Source organism: Salmo salar, unplaced genomic scaffold (genome assembly GCF_905237065.1).
Source record: "Salmo salar unplaced genomic scaffold, Ssal_v3.1, whole genome shotgun sequence".
Taxonomy (NCBI): domain Eukaryota; kingdom Metazoa; phylum Chordata; class Actinopteri; order Salmoniformes; family Salmonidae; genus Salmo; species Salmo salar.
In genome coordinates, this window is record NW_025548415.1 from 33,283 (window position 1) to 53,457 (window position 20,175).

Sequence of the window (20,175 nt, forward strand, 5' to 3'; positions counted from 1 at the left end):
ATAAATAAACATGAATATGGGTTGTATTTACAATGGTGTTTGTTTTTCACTGGTTGACCTTTTCTTGTGGCAACAGGTCACAAATCTTGCTGCTGTGATGGCACACTGTGGTATTTCACCTAATAGAGTTTATCAAAATGTGATTATTTTTGGTTGAACTGGTGTTGGAACAGTGGAAGCAGCTCCTGTTTTCTTTGTGACTTGCTGTAACTCTCTGTGGTTCTAAATCAATAGTTGTTCAGTGGTCAGAAAATGTCAGAAACATTACCTTGACCATGCTGTAGGTCATGTAACTGTTTGTTACATGCAATATGCTTTGTGGATTTCACTGGACAGAGGTTTCTATCTGGTTTTGTGATAAAACAAAGGTGTGGTTGAATTTATTCTGCCACTGTGTCTTATTGTCTAGGCCTTTAGTCCTATATATCACTGTGTCTTATTGTCTCAGCCTTTAGTCCTATATATCACTGTGTCTTATTGTCTAGGCCTTTAGTCCTATATATCACTGTGTCTTATTGTCTAGGCCTTTAGTCCTATATATCACTGTGTCTTATTGTCTCAGCCTTTAGTCCTATATATCACTGTGTCTTATTGTCTAGGCCTTTAGTCCTATATATCACTGTGTCTTATTGTCTAGACCTTTAGTCCTATATATCACTGTGTCTTATTGTCTCAGCCTTTAGTCCTATATATCACGGTGTCTTATTGTCTAGGCCTTTAGTCCTATATATCACTGTGTCTTATTGTCTCAGGCTTTAGTCCTATATATCACTGTGTCTTATTGTCTCAGCCTTTAGTCCTATATATCACTGTGTCTTATTGTCTCAGCCTTTAGTCCTATATATCACTGTGTCTTATTGTCTCAGCCTTTAGTCCTATATATCACAGTGTCTTATTGTCTAGGCCTTTAGTCCTATATATCAGTGTGTCTTATTGTCTCAGCCTTTAGTCCTATATATCACTGTGTCTTAATGTCTCAGCCTTTAGTCCTATATATCACAGTGTCAAGGCATATGAATTAACAGGTTATAGAGCACACAATGAAATGATCACAACACATGGGTTTTAATATGGCTGCCTCCCCCAGTGATTTTACCCACGCACCGCTACTGATTCAGAGTTGACCACATTTGACTCTCTAACTCCTCATATCTGATTAACAGTGATTTGTTGACACCGGAGGGAGAAGAGCATCCGGCAGCGTGTGCAACGATGTCCGAGAGGGAAAGAAAACTGTGTTCGTTGTTTGTAGTAACATCTTTGTTGTTGTAACATCCCAAACGGATGGTTTCACCGTTAAGGAATCTAGCTTTAAGAGAACTGTATATATTTACAATTAATCACTTACCTCTTAGAACTGGTGTCTTGAGTCATTTTAGAGGCAGTGGTCCCCTCCTCTCTCTCCCCAGAGAGACTCGTTATAGAGGCAGTGGTCCCCTCCTCTCTCTCCCCAGAGAGACTCGTTATAGAGGCAGTGGTCTCCTCCTCTCTCTCCCCAGAGAGACTCATTTTAGAGGCAGTGGTCCCCTCTCTCCCCAGAGAGACTTGTTTTAGAGGCAGTGGTCTCCTCCTCTCTCTCCCCAGAGAGACTCATTTTAGATGTAAGTCACAGCTCACTCAGCTACAATAAGAAATAACAGAACAGTCAATATTTCTGAACATTGAAGAACCAATAACAATGACAACACTTTTACGGTCTGTGGTCAGAGTTTAAACAGAGACTTCATGTTGCATTTAAACATTTACAGTCCAATCTGTTATTACTTTGACCTGGATCTCCATTAGCTAGTCTACCTGGTTGGATCCCCTCAGTCCATAACAACAGCTGTCTACATGGGCTCCACACACAACTAAAATACATTATAGACATCTACTTTACATTGAAAGACGGTAGTAGACATTATAATGTGCAATCAATCGCCTATAACAACTCTATACCTCATAGCCTATAACATCAAATATTAATTAGGCTAATCAATATAAATCAACATAAAAGCCTACAATTATTATTCTTGAAAGTTGAAATCAGTATTGTAATAACTTTACAATTCTGCGGATGTTTAACCCCCTAAATCACCTCTCTCTACAATAGTCTAACTTCTCAAACACTTTTCTATATTAAATTGTAAAAGGCTACAAACCTCAAACATGTTTCTTCGGCCGTTATTTCTCTACTTCCTTATAAAATGTTGGCTACTTCCCATTTCAACACAGTCGACGCGTTCAACACGTATATTTTTATATTATATGTTCATATTTATGTAACATTAAGTCCCCTAACCCAGACGACGCTGGGCCAAATTGTGCGCTGCCCTATGGGTCTCCTGATCACGGACAGTTACAGCCCGCGATCGAACCCGGCTATGTATTGATGCAGTGTCTTAGACCGCTGCGCTACTCGGGAGCTTAAGTTAAAACAGCTGACAGATATTTCTTCCTAACCCTTTAAGAGAATACAGCCTACACACCATCGTTTCTTGTTCTGGTTTAGTAGTAGCCTACAAGGTGACACGCATTGCTTTGTTATGCAAGAAAATGTCCAAAAATGGACACATTGGTTTGTCTGGCAAGTCCGTTTGATTGTGCATGAGCTGGGGTGTACTACTTAGTGCACACCGTACCAAACCGTTGCAAAACGTTTTGGAACGACAACGAGTTTCAAATTCAGGTAATTCAGAGCCAGACCGACTTTTGGAAACCCTGATTTAGTCAACATTTACATCGTTTATGTAACAATTGTTGCATGTCACTTTTACTTGACCGACTTGACGAGACGGACTAGTTTCTTTAGCGACAGATTTACAAAATTCCGACGCACGTCGTCTTTCAGGAATTGAAACAACGCAAAGTGTCGACTGTGTTGGGGATCATCGGATAGAAAATCACGATAATGTGCAATCAATCACCTATAACAACAACTCACTACCTCATAGCCTATAACATCACATCATATTAATTAGGCTAATCAATATAAATCAACATTTAAGCCTACAATTATTATTCTTGAAAGTTGAAATCAATATTGTAATAACTTTACAATTCTGCGGATGTTTAACCCCCTAAATCACCTCTCTCTACAATAGTCTAACTTCTCAAACACTTTTCTATATTAAATTGTAAAAGGCTACAAACCTCAAACATGTTTCTTCGGCCGTTATTTCTCTACTTCCTTATAAAATGTTGGCTACTTCCCATTTCAACACAGTCGACGCGTTCAACACGTATAGGTTTTTTATATTATATGTTGATATTTATGTCATATAAAGTCTTCATACACTTCATGCAGGTGTTCAGCCCATAAATTCATATTGTATCTGGTAAAAGTGGATTTGTATTAATGTGATGTGATTGAGTGATGTTTTGCAGTGCTACCAGCAGAGGGCAGTGGGACAACAACCAGGTTCGGCAGAAGGACGCTGGACGGGTCATATCTGTGTTATTATGGTAACATGATAGGATGGGGAACCAATGATAGACAATGATTCTGCAGAACCCAAAACAGACTGATTATAATGTATAGTATATGATGTTACATTGAAATAATCACATTTATTAAAGACCAACTCACAGAGACACATAAATACATTCCATAACTTTTCATTTTATTTATTGAAAATGTATTTGACAGGGATACTGCACATCAATCAACATTTCTGTAAATGTGACAGATTTAGCCAGCTAGCTAGTTTTCAACTGTAGTCCCTGGGCTGGTAGATAAACATTTTAATAAAAACTAAATAAATGTTTTTGCACTAACAACAACTGATTCTACTAATCAAAGGCTTGATGGTAATTAGTTAATTAGTTTAATCTAAGGTGTTCGTTCTCGGGTAAAAACTAAAACATGCAGCCCTTTGGGGTCCCAGAGGAGAGGTTTGGAATAAACTGACCTACAATGTTATACAAATTAACTCATGATTTATTAATTATCTCACCAATTCATACACACACACACACACACACACACACACACACACACACACACACACACACACACACACACACACACACACACACACACACACACACACACACACACACACACACACACACACACAGAAATAGACACAGACACACACAGAAAGTAATGTGATACAAATTTACCCTGTCCCCACCACCCAACAGACTCTTACCCTGCCCCCACCACCCAACAGACTCTTTTCCTGCCCCACAACCACCACCTAAGACTCTTACCCTGCCCCCCCACCACCCAACAGACTCTTACCCTGCCCCCACCACCCAACAGACTCTTACCGTGCCCCAAACATCCAACACACTCTTACCCTGCCCCCCACCACCCAATAGACTCTTACCCTGCCCCCACCACCCAACAGACTCTTACCCTGCCCCCACGACCCAAAAGACTATTACCCTGCCCCCCACCACCCAACAGACTCTTACCCTGCCCCCACCACCCAAAAGACTCTTACCCTGCCCCCCCACCCAACAGACTCTTACCCTGCCCCCACCACCCAAAAGACTCTTACCCTGCCCCCCACCACCCAACAGACTCTTACCCTGCCCCCACCACCCAAAAGACTCTTACCCTGCCCCCCACCCAACAGACTCTTGCCCTGCCCACCCACCAGCCAACAGACTCTTACCCTGCCCCCCCACCCAACAGACTCTTACCCTGCCCTTGTCCATGTGACTAATAAACTCTAAATGTATTATTGTTATAATAACACTATTAATTGTTATTATTATTGTTATGAATAGAAGCATTATAAATAATGTTTTGTTATTTGTATTACTGCTGTTACCACGACAGCTATCTAGTAATCATTACTATTAATGCTGTTAATAAATGTCAACGCTATAATAAGAAACCCTTTCCTCTACTACTTCCTTATAAATGGACTTCCTGTTTCAACACAGTGGGCGGATTCAACACCTATAGGTTTATTTGTTGATATTTATGTCATGTAAAGTCTTCATACACTTAATACCAGTATTCAGCCTATAAATTAAGATTCTATCTAGTAAAAGTGCAGCTACATTGTTTTAATTTCCTGATTTGCTTTAATTAGGTGATGTTTTGCAGTGTAACCAGGAGGGGGCAGTGTGACACAACAACCAGGTTTGGCAGTAGGACTCTAGACCAGTGGTTCACAACCTGTGGTCCCTGGGGGTGGTGCAGCTGGTCCACAATTATTTTTAGATTGTAGTATTTTATTATTCAAAAATAATAACAGTTAGGGGTATTAATGGTATTATAAGCAATTTTACATTCCTTTTCATAATGCAAATAGTTTGATAATAATAGACCATTACAGGCCTTGTTACATTCACATGTATTGACAGAATTTGAACGGCAATATATTTGATGTGGAAAAATATCAGCGACTCCGTGAATGGTGGTCCTCAAGAGCTTTTAACAGTGATTTGATGGTCTCCAGAATGGAAAAGGTTGGGAACTGCTGAGCTAGACAGTCACATCTGTGTGGTAACATGATAGGATGGGTAACCAATGATATACAATGATTCTGCAGAACCCAAAACAGACTGATTATAATGTATAGTATATGATGTTACATTGAACTAACAGTAATCAGAGACCTACTAACATACATAGATATACACACACAGAATGTATTACATGTATTTGACTGGGATACTGCACATCAATCAACATTTCTTTAAATGTGCCAGATTTAGCCAGCTAGTTAGTTTTCAACTGTAGTCCCTGGGCAGGTAGATAAACATAAAAAATACAACATTAAAAAACATTTAGTAAATCATTGTGTATAGATGGGGTCTGATTGTCCTTCAGCCACTCTCAAGACATTGGTAAAGGAGTGACAGGTTACACAGCTCCTTATATGTCCTTCAGACACTCTCAAGTCATTGGTAAAGAGGTGACAGGTTACACAGCTCCTTATATGTCCTTCAGCCACTCTCAAGTCATTGGTAAAGAGGTGACAGGTTACACAGCTCCTTATATGTCCTTCAGCCACTCTCAAGTCATTGGTAAAGGAGTGACAGGTTACACAGCTCTTATATGTCCTTCAGCCACTCTCAAGTCATTGGTAAAGGAGTGGCAGGTTACACAGCTCCTTATATGTCCTTCAGCCACTCTCAAGTCATTGGTAAAGGAGTGACAGGTTACACAGCTCCTTATGTCCTTCAATGGTCAATGTGTTCCAGACGTGAGGCTCTCACTGAGAAAACTGCTGATAGACTGAGGTGGTTGTGTTGATATTCAGTCTCTCTCATGAACCTCTAACAGGAAAGCTGCTGATAGACTGAGGTGGTTGTATTGATATTCAGTCTCTCTCATGAACCTCTAACAGGCCAACACTGTACACTATATTCATCAAATACATTTATGTTGAATGTGTGTAGGACTGACTGACCCTCCTGCTAGATAGGGGTCCAGCTAGGTACCTAGTGGAGGACTAACTGACCCTCCTGCTAGATAGGGGTCCAGCTAGGAACCTAGTGGAGGACTAACTGACCCTCTTGCTAGAAGATCCACACTTCCAGGAGGCTGCAGAAGGAGAGATGCTGTGTGGTTGGTCCTTCAGTAAGTTTATTGTTATTACAGTGGTCATGTTTGATTGACATTTTCTGTACGCTGAATTAAAGCAACAGACAGCAAGAACATGTTGAACCATCCTGCCTGTCTATTCTGCCTGGTCTCCCAACACCCAGGGGTTGACTACAACTGTTGGTCTGGAGCTGTGACCAAAGACAGGGGTCCAGCTCCCCAAGAAGGTTGATGATCCTGGAACTAGACTCATTTCCTTTTCTCAACACCATGTCGATGATGTCACGTGCCTTCTCTGCCCTCTCAGCTATCACCTTCACTGACTCCATTTCCTCCTGGTTGATGACTGTGTGATGCAGCAGTCCGTCCAGCAGACCATCCAGGACAGGTCTTGACACTCGTGTCACAAACTCTGTCCGTACAGAACGCAGCTGCTGCTCTGAAGAACCAGTAAGACTGCTCTCAGCCATACGCCCTGCCCCCAACACAGCACCTGAGAGAGTCAGGTTACAAAATAACTACATTTGTTAATTCACATTTGACATTTAGAAACAGACTTCTTTCAAAGTGACCTACAATAAAAGTCTAATTTGTATTATTGAATCTTTGCAATGAGAACCTATTCTTGAACATTAACGACCTGCATCAATGAACACAATGGATTCATTCATATTCGGTTTCACAGACGTAGAAATAGAGGATGGAGCCTTCAGAAGCAGGCTAATCTACATCAAGTCCTGGAGGAGATGTCATTGGGTCATTCAGAACCAGGCTAATCTACATCAAGTCCTGGAGGAGATGTCATTGGGTCATTCAGAACCAGGTTAATCTACATCAAGTCCTGGAGGAGATGTCATTGGGACATTCAGAACCAGGTTAATCTACATCAAGTCCTGGGGGAGATGTCATTGTTCTTGAAGACAGTCTTTTATAAACAGGACTAGTCCAGGTCCTACAGTAAACCATGTTGACTGGCCCTCAAGTCATTGGTTTGTATCTCTCATGTTTACTTACTAGTTGAATGGGTTTCAGTGATGTATTCATCTGAAAGAAACAAAAATAGGTTATATCACTCTAAATAGCATCTGTCAGAAAAAAACACAGTTATGATTGACATCTGCTCCTACCTATTGGTACCATATCTCTCCATACAGTCCTCTCATCATCACCGATTAACTCCATCTCAATGTCAACCCCTGTGTTTCTTATAATCATCTTACAACAGCTTGGTGTGGTGTCTGCAGGTAACAGCTGAATCTTCTGTAGAAGGCCATATGGTGCAACGATTGAGACAACAGACAGAGAGAGAAAGAAATAGTGAAATAGAATGATATTCCAGTTATTCATATACAATATGACAGATTCATGTCCTCAGCCTGATAAAACTGCACCTCTGGATTGATGGAAGTGGAGTGGGGATTCTTGAGTGCAAACCAACTGTTCAGCTTTAAAGACCCGTATGGACTTGACAGGACCAATTCCGAATATCCTTGGGACACCTGATTTTTCTCCCGTTCCTGAACAGCCTACAAAATGAGCAATGTAGTAGTCAGTCAGAACAATGTAGTCTCATAATTCACACAACATACAGCTCACTGAGAAACCAATGTTAGTCATAGTTTTTCTTGTATTAATGAATGTTACCACAGAAATAGATTTCTCACAGAGCTGCATGTTGTCTTTGCAATCTAGAGATTTTCAACAAACTATCAGCTTTCCTTCAGTAAGTTTCAACATACTGTTGTCACTTCAGTGAAAGTGCCTCACCTCTTTCTGACTGGAGTTTCTGAGGAGCATGTACAGCCTTGAAATGACTGTTGACCTTTTTACTGCCATATAGAGGACCACGTCACAGTGGACATCTACGTTCAAAGACAGTAATCTCAGTATAACAGAGATAAGTGAGAACTTCGGATGGAGAATCTTAGCATGGAATCTGGTGACCTCATGCACTTCCTCTAAAGACACTCCATGTTCCTCTACATGAAGAATCTTCATCTCATTCCTCAGGGAAGGGTTGGTCCCTGAACAACACAATAAAAATGAGACAGAAAGACAAATATTGTGTTATTCATCCAACTAAAACACAAAGAATATGGAGTACCAGATCACAGTAAACTCAAACTCCCAGAATAGTTCCTTCATTCATTCAGGAAGTGAAACTCAGTTACATGGAAATGTCTTTCTGAATACTATTTCTATATGGTTTTACCTAAACAGACAAAGTGTGGCAGATGAACTTCCTCCAGTTCACCTAACTCCATAGCGATGTCCAGCAATGGACCACCTTGTGTGTACTGCATGTCTTTCAGAAGTTGACTGTAGGGTTCCCAGTTCCTGAAGTGATACTTCAGAATGACATCTCTCTCACACAGCCAGCGGAGCCCAGACACTGTGCACTCATAACTCCCTTTGGGTGTCCTGTGTCTGAGGGCAACAACAAGATATGGGAGAGAGGGTCAATGGTCAAATGGAGATGTTAGATTAGAAGACTATTCCCAAAGGTAATGGGGAAATACACTAGCAGGTGGAATGAAATGTTAATAGTTATTTTACCTGAACATTGTCATTCCCTGGACAGTGGAAGTCAAGGGTTCAATCTGAATCCAGTGTGTGGAGTCCTGAACAAGGACAAGCATGTCAGTAATACATATGGGGCCTGTTTCCTGGACACAGATTGAGTCTAGTGCTGGACTAAAAAGCATGCTCAATGGAAGTTTCAATAAAAAAGTTATTTAAGGTCCAGGACTAGACTTAATCTGTGTCTGGGAAACTGGCCCATTAACCAAAGTAACTAATCTAATGTATTTATTCAATGTTACATAGAATGCAGGTGATTTATCAATTCAACTGTCTAATGACAAAATATGAAAACAGGTAAAATCCTGCATGTGTCACAGTATCTAACGAAGGTGGCGCCCCTCCTCGGTCGGGCGGCGCTCGGCGGTCGTCGTCGCCGGCCTATTAGCTGCCACCGATCGTTGTTTCTGTGTCTTTTGGTTTCGTCTGTCTGTCTATCTCGCACCTGTTTTGTGTTTGTCATTAGTGGGGGGTTATTTAGTGTGTATTTTCAGTTGGGGTTCTCGTGCGGGATTGTTTATTGTCCACTCAGGACAGTTGTGATTGTAAATTGTTATTGTCGATTATTATTGCCGGGCTGCGCCCCGTGCGCTTTTCGTTTCCAGTGCGCTTATTTTGGGAAGGTGTTTTTCCCCTGGCAGACTTCACCACGCGCCTGGTGCCCTACGGCTATTGCGCGTCACTAATACTATTAAAACACCGTTGCTCCGGCCCTCTGTCTCCTGCTCCTGATTCCACCTCTCCACTGGTCCTAGACAGTCGTGACAGAATCCCGCACCGAATATGGAGTCAGCAGGAGCAGAAGCGCCGTCCATGGCTGAGCAGGTCTCTCAACACGCCAGCCTCCTCCACCGCCTAGGCTCGGCCATGGACCAGGTGTTGGCCCGGTTGGAGAACTGGGAGAGAGGTGCTTCCCCAGCTGGACCAGCTCCGGTCCCTCACCCTGTGCCCCTACACACACACCCTGAAGCGGCCGCCGGTGGTATCCGGATTACTCCTTCCCCGGGAGTTCGATGGGACGGCCGCTGGGTGCAAGGGGTTCTTGCTCCAATTGGAACTATACCTGGCGACCGTCCGCCCCCCCCCCCTTCCGACGAAGAGAGGGTGAGCGTCCTCGTCTCCTGTCTCACGGGTCGAGCCCTGGAATGGGCCAATGCGGTCTGGGATGGCCCAGACTCGGCTCGGGGCGACTACCCTGAGTTCACCCGCCGCTTCCGGGCGGTTTTTGATCATCCCCCAGAGGGCAGGGCGGCGGGTGAGCGGCTATTCCACTTGAGACAGGAGACGAGGAGCGCTCAGGATTTCGCCCTAGAATTCCGGACTCTCGCCGCTGGATCGGGGTGGAACGAACGGGCCTTGATAGACCACTATAGGTGTAGCCTTCGCGAGGACGTCCGCCGGGAGCTGGCCTGTAGGGACAACGCCTCCACCCTAGACCAACTGGTGGATTTGTCCATTAGACTGGACAACCTGTTGGCTTCCCGGGGACGTTCCAGTCGGGGCCTGTTCGTTCCGCCTCCCAGTCCCCCCGCCCCACAGCCCATGGAGATAGGGGGACTGCGTCGAGGAGGACCGGAGGGGGGTCTCTCCTGCACCCGATGTGGACGCAGAGGACACACTGTGGACCGGTGCTGGAGTGGTCCCCCGGGAGTTCGGAGGGCAGGCAGAGCACTACTCGAACCCCCAGGTGAGTCCGCACCAGCCACACCCAGAGCCCCCTGTCGACCACATGTACACCTCTGTTTATTTTCCTGATTTTTCCCCTCACTTCCAGTATAAGGCACTAGTCGATACAGGTGCAGCTGGGAGTTTTATGGACCGTGGGTTAGCGAAGAGGTTAGGGATTCCCCTGGTTCAGCTGGACCACCCCTTCCCTGTGCACGCCCTAGATAGTCGACCGCTAGGGTCAGGCCAAGTAGGGGAGGTCACAGTGCCACTGGTTATGCAGACGTGGGGGTCATGAGGAGCGTATCAGCCTGTTCCTCATTGACTCCCCAGCGTTTCCGGTGGTACTGGGAATCCCCTGGCTAGCCACGCACAACCCGCAGATTTCGTGGAGACAGAGGGCTCTTACGGGGTGGTCGAGGGAGTGCTCAGGTAGGTGCATAGGAGTTTCCATCGGTGCGACTACAGTGGAGAGTCCAGACCAAGTCTCCACCGTGCACATTCCCTCAGAGTATGCCGATTTGGCTATCGCCTTCAGTAAGACGAGGGGATTGTGCGATAAACCTCCAGGCCGACGCGGTTCTTCCTAGGAGTCACGTGTATCCTCTGTCTCAGGAGGAGACAGTGGCTATGGATACATACGTCACTGAGTCCTTGAGACAGGGATACATTCGGCCATCTAAGTCCCCCGTCTCCTCGAGTTTTTTTTTGTGAAGAAGAAGGAGGGAGGTCTGCGCTCGTGCATTGACTATAGAGGTCTAAATGCTATCACAGTGGGTTTCAGTTACCCGCTACCTCTCATTGCTACGGCAGTGGAGTCATTTCACGGGGCGCGCTTCTTCACGAAATTAGATCTCAGGAGCGCATATAACCTGGTGCGTATCCGAGATGGAGACGAGTGGAAAACCGCATTTAGTACCACATCGGGCCATTATGAGTACCTCGTCATGCCGTATGGGTTAAAGAACGCTCCCGCTGTCTTCCAATCCTTTGTGGACGAGGTCCTTCGGGACATGCTCGGGCAGGGTGTGGTGGTGTACATCGATGACATCCTGATTTGCTCCGCCACACGCGCCGAGCATGTGTCCCTCGTGCGTAAAGTGCTTGGGCGGCTGCTGGAGCATAACCTATACGTCAAGGCTGAGAAATGCGAGTTCTTCAAACGAGCCGTCTCATTTCTAGGATATCGCATTTCCACCTCGGGGTAGAGGTGGAGTGTGACCGCGTGACGGCTGTGCGTAATTGGCCAACCCCAACCACTGTGAAGGAGGTGCAGCGGTTCTTGGGGTTCGCTAATTATTATCGGAGGTTTATCCGGAGTTTTGGTCAGGTGGCGGCTCCCATTACCTCACTGATGAAGGGGGGCCGGTGCGGCTACGATGGTCAGCAGAGGCGGACAGAGCCTTCCATCGTCTGAAGGTTCTGTTTACCAATGCACCTGTCCTGGCGCATCCGGACCCCTCCTTGCCATTCATAGTGGAGGTGGACGCGTCCGAGGCTGGGGTAGGAGCTGTGCTATCGCAGCGCTCGGGCGTTCCTCCGAAGCTCCGCCCATGTGCCTTCTTTTTCTAAGAAGCTGAGCCCGGCGGAGCGCAACTATGATGTGGGGGACCGGGAGCTGTTAGCCGTGGTCAGGGCTTTGACGGTGTGGAGACATTGGCTTGAGGGGGCACGTCACCCTTTTCTCATCTGGACCGACCACCGTAACCTGGAGTATATTCGGGCAGCGAAGAGGCTTAATCCCCGTCAGGCAAGGTGGGCCATGTTTTTTACGAGGTTTCACTTTACCCTCTCGTACATTCCAGGTTCCCGGAACCGGAAGGCGGACGCACTGTCGCGTCTCTACGACACCGAGGAGCGGACCATCGATCCCACTCCCATACTCCCCGCCTCCTGTCTGGTGGCACCGGTGGTATGGGAGGTGGATGCGGACATCGAGCGGGCGGGTCGGTCAGAACCCACTCCTCCTCAATGTCCCGTGGGCCTGAAATACGTTCCGCTTGGTGTTCGCGATCGTCTGATCCGATGGTCCCACGCTCTACCCTCCTCGGGTCATCCTGGGGTGGAACGGACAGTGCGGGGCCTGAAGGGAAGGTACTGGTGGCCCACCTTGGCTGAGGATGTTCGGCGTTATGTCTCTTCCTGTTCGGTATGCGCTCAGTGCAAGGCTCCTAGGCACCTGCCTCGAGGGAAATTACAGCCCCTCCCCATTCCACAGCGGCCTTGGTCTCACCTCTCGGTGGATTTCCTCACGGATCTCCCGCCGTCCCAGGGGAATACGGTGATCCTGGTCGTTGTGGACAGGTTCTCTAAGTCCTGCCGTCTGCTCCCTTTGTCCGGTCTTCCTACAGCCCTGCAAACCGCGGAGGCCCTGTTCACCCATGTCTTCCGGCACTATGGGGTGCCCGAGGACATCGTATCTGATCGGGGTCCCCAGTTCACGTTCAGGGTGTGGAGATCGTTTATGGAGAGGCTGGGGGTCTCGGTCAGCTTGACCTCGGGGTTCCACCCCGAGAGTAATGGGCAGGTGGAGCGCATTAACCAGGATGTGGGCAGGTTCCTGCGGTCGTATTGCCGGGACCGGCCAGGGGAGTGGCCGCAGTTCGTGCCATGGGCCGAGATGGCCCAGAACTCTCAGCGCCACTCCTCTACCAACCTATCACCCTTCCAGGTGGTATTGGGGTATCAGCCGGTCCTGGTGCCATGGCAACAGAGCCAGACGGAGGCTCCTGCGGTGGAGGCATGGGTGAAGCGCTCTCAGGAGACCTGGAATGGTGTCCAGGAGTGCCTAAGGAGGGCTGGTGAACGTCACAAGGAGAGCGCTGACCGCCACCGCAGTGACGCCCCCGTGTATAATCCGGGGGACAGAGTCTGGCTCTCGACCGGAACCTGCCTCTCCGCCTGCCCTGCCGGAAGCTGGGTCCGCGGTTTGTGGGGCCGTTCAAAGTCCTGAGGAGGATAAACGAGGTGTGTTACAGGTTACAACTCCCTTCATATTACCGTATTAACCCCTCGTTTCATGTGTCTCTCCTCAGGCCGGTGGTAGCTGGTCCACTGCAGGACGATGAGGTGCTGGAGGTCCCCCCCCCCCTGGACATCGGGGGCCCGGCGCACACAGTCCGAGCCATCCTGGACTCCCGACGTCGGGTCGGGGGCCTGCAGTACCTCGTGGACTGGGAGGGGTACGGTCCGGAGGAGAGGTGCTGGGTTCCGGCGGCAGACATTCTAGATCCACCTATGCTACAAGAATTCCACCGTCGCCGTCCGGATCGGCCGGGCGCCTCGCTTCTCCGGGCCGCTCCCGAGGCCGGGCGTCGGTACTGTCACAGTATCTAACGAAGGTGTCGCCCCTCCTCGGTCGGGCGGCGCTCGGCGGTCGTCGTCGCCGGCCTATTAGCTGCCACCGATCGTTGTTTCTGTGTCTTTTGGTTTTGTCTGTCTGTCTATCTCGCACCTGTTTTGTGTTTGTCATTAGTGGGGGTTATTTAGTGTGTATTTTCAGTTGGGGTTCTCGTGCGGGATTGTTTATTGTCCACTCAGGACAGTTGTGATTGTAAATTGTTATTGTCGATTATTATTGCCGGGCTGCGCCCGTGCGCTTTTCGTTTCCAGTGCGCTTATTTTGGGAAGGTGTTTTTCCCCTGGCAGACTTCGCCACGCGCCTGGTGCCCCTACGGCTATTGCGTCACTAATACTATTAAAACACCGTTGCTCCGGCCCTCTGTCTCCTGCTCCTGATTCCACCTCTCCACTGGTCCTAGACAGTCGTGACAACATGACTACAAGCAGAACACAGGACTGTCTATATCCCAGTATGAATGGTTGGTCAGTACACACCTGGCTTTGAGACTGTGTTTATATTACTAAAGCAGAACACAGGACTGTCTATATCCCAGTATGAATGGTTGGTCAGTACACACCTGGCTTTGAGACTGTGTTTATATTACTAAAGCAGAACACAGGACTCTCTATATCCCAGTATGAATGGTTGGTCAGTACACACCTGGCTTTGAGACTGTGCCTGACTCCTGCAGGTATGTAAAAGTAAGAATTGACATTATGACTTACCTCAACATGGTCACAAGTCTTACAGCTCTGAGGAATCCCTGAAGCCAAAAGTAGTTGTTACTTGAAATGGACAATCTCATGGAATATTGAATTCATAATTATTAAATAGACTTAATAAAAATGAATATAAGTGATCAACAGTCTCAGAATGTACACTCATTAGCATACCATAATCTGGCATTAGTGTTATATTAATTAATGTTTGTGGAAGCAGGAAACAACATCGTTCTCGTCCATGTTTTGTAGATGTTGGGGTCTGATTTCTGGTAGATCCTAGGATGAGAGCTTAAAGGTAGAGTCAGCTAAATGATGATGTACGAGCAGCACAACAGATATTGTGATGAGCAAGATGCCTGACTTCTCTCTCACACAGTCACACACAGTATCTGTCCATGTGCAAGGGTTCTCTTCACCTCTAACAGAGTGGTAGTCACGGGATCAAAACAGCAGAGAAATTTAGCCTTGCTGTATAACGCTCTTAGTTGTTGTAGAAATTGACCCACTATGCTGTTTACTTTGTGCATCTACGTCATATCGCTGACTCTACCTTTAAGTTTGTTCTGACCAAATAGATCATGATTGTGTTCCTTGACTGGGACTCAACTACAATGAACGCTTTAAACAATTTTGATTTAAAAACAATGATCAGTTAACTCACATTTCTCAGGTCCAGGCTTGATCCAACTCTCTCCACCATGGTCTCTTGTGTCCTCAGGTCCAGGCTTGATCCAACTCTCTCCACCATGGTATCTGGTGTTCTCAGGTCCAGGCTTGATCCAACTCTCCACCATGGTCTCTGGTGTTCTCAGGTCCAGGCTTGATACAACTCTCTCCACCATGGTCTCTGATGTTCTCAGGTCCAGGCTTGATACAACTCTCTCTCCACCATGGTCTCTGGTGTTGGTAAAGCAGAAGGATAGACTGTGATTAAACTAAATACAACTTATAAAGGCTTTATATAGCATACATACAGTCTTCATAAGACATACAACAAGTTTATAAGCGGTGAGAGAACAACTCCCTACGTAGGGCGCATTGCCTAAATGTGACATAACCCACTATGTCAACTTTCATAGAGGCAATACTAATGAAGACATTGCATATGTTGAGGAAAGCCCTTAGAGATGTGAAGTCACCAGTTATCATGAGTTACATACCCCCAGGTAGTGATTAGAGAGAGAATGACATTACAGAGAGGCTGTTCTATTTAACAGGTTCTGATGCCCTCTAGTGGTTACAGAGAGAATGACATTACAGAGAGGCTGTTCTATTTAACAGCTTCTGATGCCCTCTAGTGATTAGAGAGAGAATGACATTACAGAGAGGCTGTTCTATTTAACAGGTTCTGATTCCCTCTAGTGGTTAGAGAGAGAATGACATTACAGAGAGGCTGTTCTATTCAACAGGTTCTGATGCCCTCTAATGGTTAGAGAGATAATGACATTACAGAGAGGCTTTTCTATTCAACAGGTTCTGATGCCCTCTAGTGGTTAGAGAGAGAATGACATTACAGAGAGGCTGTTCCATTTAACAGACTGAAATTAAATAGAGGACAGGAATCTACTAACACATTAAAACACACCACTACTACTAATCTAACTGTCTGTAGGTCCAACAGAACACATTAAAACACACCACTACTACTAATCTAACTGTCTGTAGGTCCAACAGAACACATTAAAACACACCACTACTAATGTAATTATAGAAATGATGAAACAAATGATGAAATATTGCTATGACTCACCTCTGAATGTGTTGGTCATCTATCTGACACAGGGTCACTGAGGAGGAGGAGGAGCAAACCCCAAACCCAGGATAGAGGGGTTCAGTGAATGTGGTGTGTTCTGTGTAAAGGTGTGTCAGTGTACCAGAGGAGGACACACTATAGAAGGACAAAGTACCAGCTGGCCAGTCCAGATACACTCCAACTCTGTTAGAAACAGGACCAGAGATTGTTCTGCTGACTCCAGGATGGTGAAATAAGTAGAGGCCATCACAGCAGATTAAACACCAGGACTTCCTATTGAATCCAATAAAACTGTCATCCTCTTCTACCTTCCTGTTCATTCCTTTGTACACCACACCAATGTCAGCCCATTCACCATCCCTCTCCATCTCCCAGTAATAACGAGATCCAGATAAGCCTTCTCTGCAGAGAACTTGGGGACTATAGTCAAATCTGTCTGGATGGTTTTCATAATGCTGCTTCTCTTCCAATGTCACCTTCCTGTTCCCCTCAGACAGTATCAGGTTTGGGTGTGCTGTATTTGGGTCCAGGGTGAGATGACAGGCATCTGTAGACAAAAGGAGAGTTTAATCAAACCACATCTTAATATAAAATGTTGTTTTGTAGGTACAGAACAAGTATTGATTAGTTACTATGATACTATAGTTCTGAATATGCAGTTAATTAGGATTGAAGAGACGTACATTTCCTCAGCCCTGATTTGAGCCTGCACTCTCCACCATGATCCACACTGTAGGAGAAACAGGTTATTGACTGACAAAGACCTAATAAAGCAGTCAACATTTAAACCATATTGTTGTGTTCTGGTGAACTATCCAAGTTCATTACTAGAGACATACAGGTATTCTATCCTACCTACTGCATACAGAACGGAGTACAATTCATTACTAGAGACATACAGGTATTCTATCCTACCTACTGCATACAGAACGGAGTACAATTCATTACTAGAGACATACAGGTACTCTATCCTACCTACTGCATACAGAACAGAGTACAATTCATTACTAGAGACATACAGGTATTTTATCCTACCTACTGCATACAGAACAGAGTACAATTCATTACTAGAGACATACAGGTATTCTATCCTACCTACTGCATACAGAACGGAGTACAATTCATTACTAGAGACATACAGGTATTCTATCCTACCTACTGCATACAGAACAGACTACAATTCATTACTAGAGACATACAGGTATTATATCCTACCGACTGCATACAGAACAGAGTACAATTCATTACTAGAGACAAACAGGTATTCTATCCTACCTACTGCATACAGAGCGGAGTACAATTCCAACAGGATATCAGAGATGCAGAAGAAGAGTATTCATGTAGTGATGATGTATGCTGTGTTGGAGTGCTCAGCCTGCTGAGTAAACTTCCCCTTAATTCTACCATCATGTCCTCATGTTACTGAACCTACTACACTACATATGACACAACCACTGCTCACACTATTATGACATCTATTCTGACTTACTTCAGCTTCATCAGTTTATATGTGGGATCCACCAGAGCAGCTGAAAGCAGTCCACCTGCAGAGTCTCCTGGGTGATTGTAGCTCAGGTCCAGCTCTTTCAGGTGGGAGGGGTTTGACCTCAGAGCTGAAGACAGAGCAGCACAGCCCTCCTCTGTGACCAGACAGCCAGACAGCCTAAAGAGAGACACAACAGCTGTCTAGGTTGGTGTACTGGTGTCAATCATCTTGTAGGACACCCATACATTTGTCCATGACACAAACATTGTGAAGAAACGTCAGATTTTCAGAGTATTTGTTTTACTAAGCTCAGTACTGACCTGACTGAAACAGCTGTACTTACCCCAGTGTGTGTAGTTTACAGTCTGGATCCTCCAGTCCAGCAGACAGCAGTGTAACTCAGCTCAGTACAGACCTGACTGAAACAGCTGTACTTACCCCAGTGTGTGTAGTTTACAGTCTGGATCCTCCAGTCCAGCAGACAGCAGTGTAACTCCTGAGTCCTGCAGGTCATTGTCTCTCAGCTCCAGTTGTTTCAGTTGTGAGTTGGGTGAACTCAGGACTGAGGCCAGATGTGAACAGCAACCCTCTGTCAGACCACACTGACCTAGACTAGAGGGCAGAAGAGCACATGATTAACACATGTTTAAAACATCCACATAATAACTCATACTGAAGATATTTAACTCACACTAGTGTCTGTATGTTGCGGAGTGGACTGGTTAGGCCAACACAGAGCAGCTCCACTCCTCTGTCTTCCAGGTCATTGTAGCTGAGGTCCAGTTCTCTCAGGGGGGAGTTTGGTGTCTGCAGAGCTGAGGCCAGAGCCTCACAGGATTCATATGTGAGGTTACAGTGATCCAGTCTGGAGAGAGGAGATATATCGACACTGTTAAATATGCAAAACATTAAGAATAATGAGATGCATTAAGACAATAACAGAAGGACACATTATTAACCAATGTTAACTTTTTACAACCATTTTCATATTTTCATATATTTGTAGTATATGTTTTTACAAGATGAGTGATGAGAAGAGAATCATCCAGCTCATTGGGTCTCTACACCCCCCATATGCCATGTCATGAAATATGCAGACAGACGGATTAAAAGTGTGTTTACATTGTAATACTTCTGACAGACAACTTCTAACTCCGCCCATAACTTTTGGAATTATAGCATTCCCAGAAACCATGAATTATTGACTCATTGTTAGTTTTACACTTAAGACATGACTCTGTCGTTGTGCTGTACAATTTGTTAATTTTGTCTCGTGTAATAAACTCTATACATTAGTTTATACTGGATTAATCATATATTTTTGCTAACTTTAATTTTGTTAGTTATGTTCCAACATTCCCTCCATCTTGTGACCAATATCAGTTCTTTTTAAGTCTTGGTTCCTATAGTTTACATTTTTACTAAAAACACACTAACTCACTCAATATATTTAACCTTAGTTTGATATATTTATCACATTTGATGAATGTTTCTGCATATTTACCAAGATTTTAAAATAATGTTAACATAATAACTACAAATATATAAACACTATAAAGACAGTGGATACTGAAGATATTTAACTCACATTAGTGTCTGTATGTTGCAGAGTGGACTGGTTAGTCCAACACAGAGCAGCTCCACTCCTCTGTCTCCCAGGTCATTGTTGCTGAGGTCCAGTTCTCTCAGGGGGGAGTTTGGTGTCTGCAGAGCTGAGGCCAGAGTCTCACAGGATTCATATGTGAGTTTACAGCCAGCCAGTCTGGAGAGAGGAGATATGTCGACACACTGTTAAATATGCAAAGCTTTAAGAATAACGAGATGCATTAAGACAATAACAGAAGGACATGACTAGACTATGTTAAAAACATACTAACTCACTCAAGATATTTAACCTTAGTTTCATATATTTATCACATTTCATGTATCTTTCTGCATATTTACCAAGATGTTCAAATAATGTTAAAAACATAATAACACCTAATTACTATAAATATATAAACACTATAAAGACAGTGGATACTGAAGATATTTAACTCACACTAGTGTCTGTATGTTGCAGAGTGGACTGGTTAGTCCAACACAGAGCAGCTCCACTCCTCTGTCTTCCAGGTCATTGTAGCTGAGGTCCAGTTC

General features: G+C 45.2%; 2 protein-coding genes across 2 annotated transcripts in view; both read right to left on the reverse strand.

Annotated features, from left to right (window-relative positions):
• LOC106597034 (protein NLRC3-like) overlaps positions 1-20,175 on the reverse strand; it is a 41,436-nt gene that overhangs the window by 18,031 nt on the left and 3,230 nt on the right.
• On the reverse strand, positions 5,525-9,439 carry LOC106597673 (NACHT, LRR and PYD domains-containing protein 1 homolog). Its single transcript, XM_045712357.1, has 8 exons — positions 9,047-9,439; positions 8,703-8,917; positions 8,258-8,514; positions 7,882-8,016; positions 7,618-7,750; positions 7,505-7,534; positions 6,439-6,983; positions 5,525-6,387 (listed from the first exon to the last, which is right to left on the reverse strand). Exons 1-7 carry the CDS (start codon positions 9,193-9,195, stop codon positions 6,583-6,585), a joined length of 1,320 nt encoding a protein of 439 aa, XP_045568313.1. The 5' UTR covers positions 9,196-9,439; the 3' UTR covers positions 5,525-6,387; positions 6,439-6,582.

Bases quoted from the DNA above. Each gene is read 5' to 3' on its own strand.
- LOC106597673 (XM_045712357.1), bottom strand. From the start codon at position 9,195: ATGCTTTTTAGTCCAGCACTAGACTCAATCTGTGTCCAGGAAACAGGC. The intron at 8,918-9,046 runs GTAAAATAACTA...TGTTGCCCTCAG, and splicing joins CAGGGAATGACAATGTTCAG to ACACAGGACACCCAAAGGGA. The intron at 6,984-7,504 runs GTAAGTAAACAT...TGACTCTCTCAG, and splicing joins CACTGAAACCCATTCAACTA to GTGCTGTGTTGGGGGCAGGG.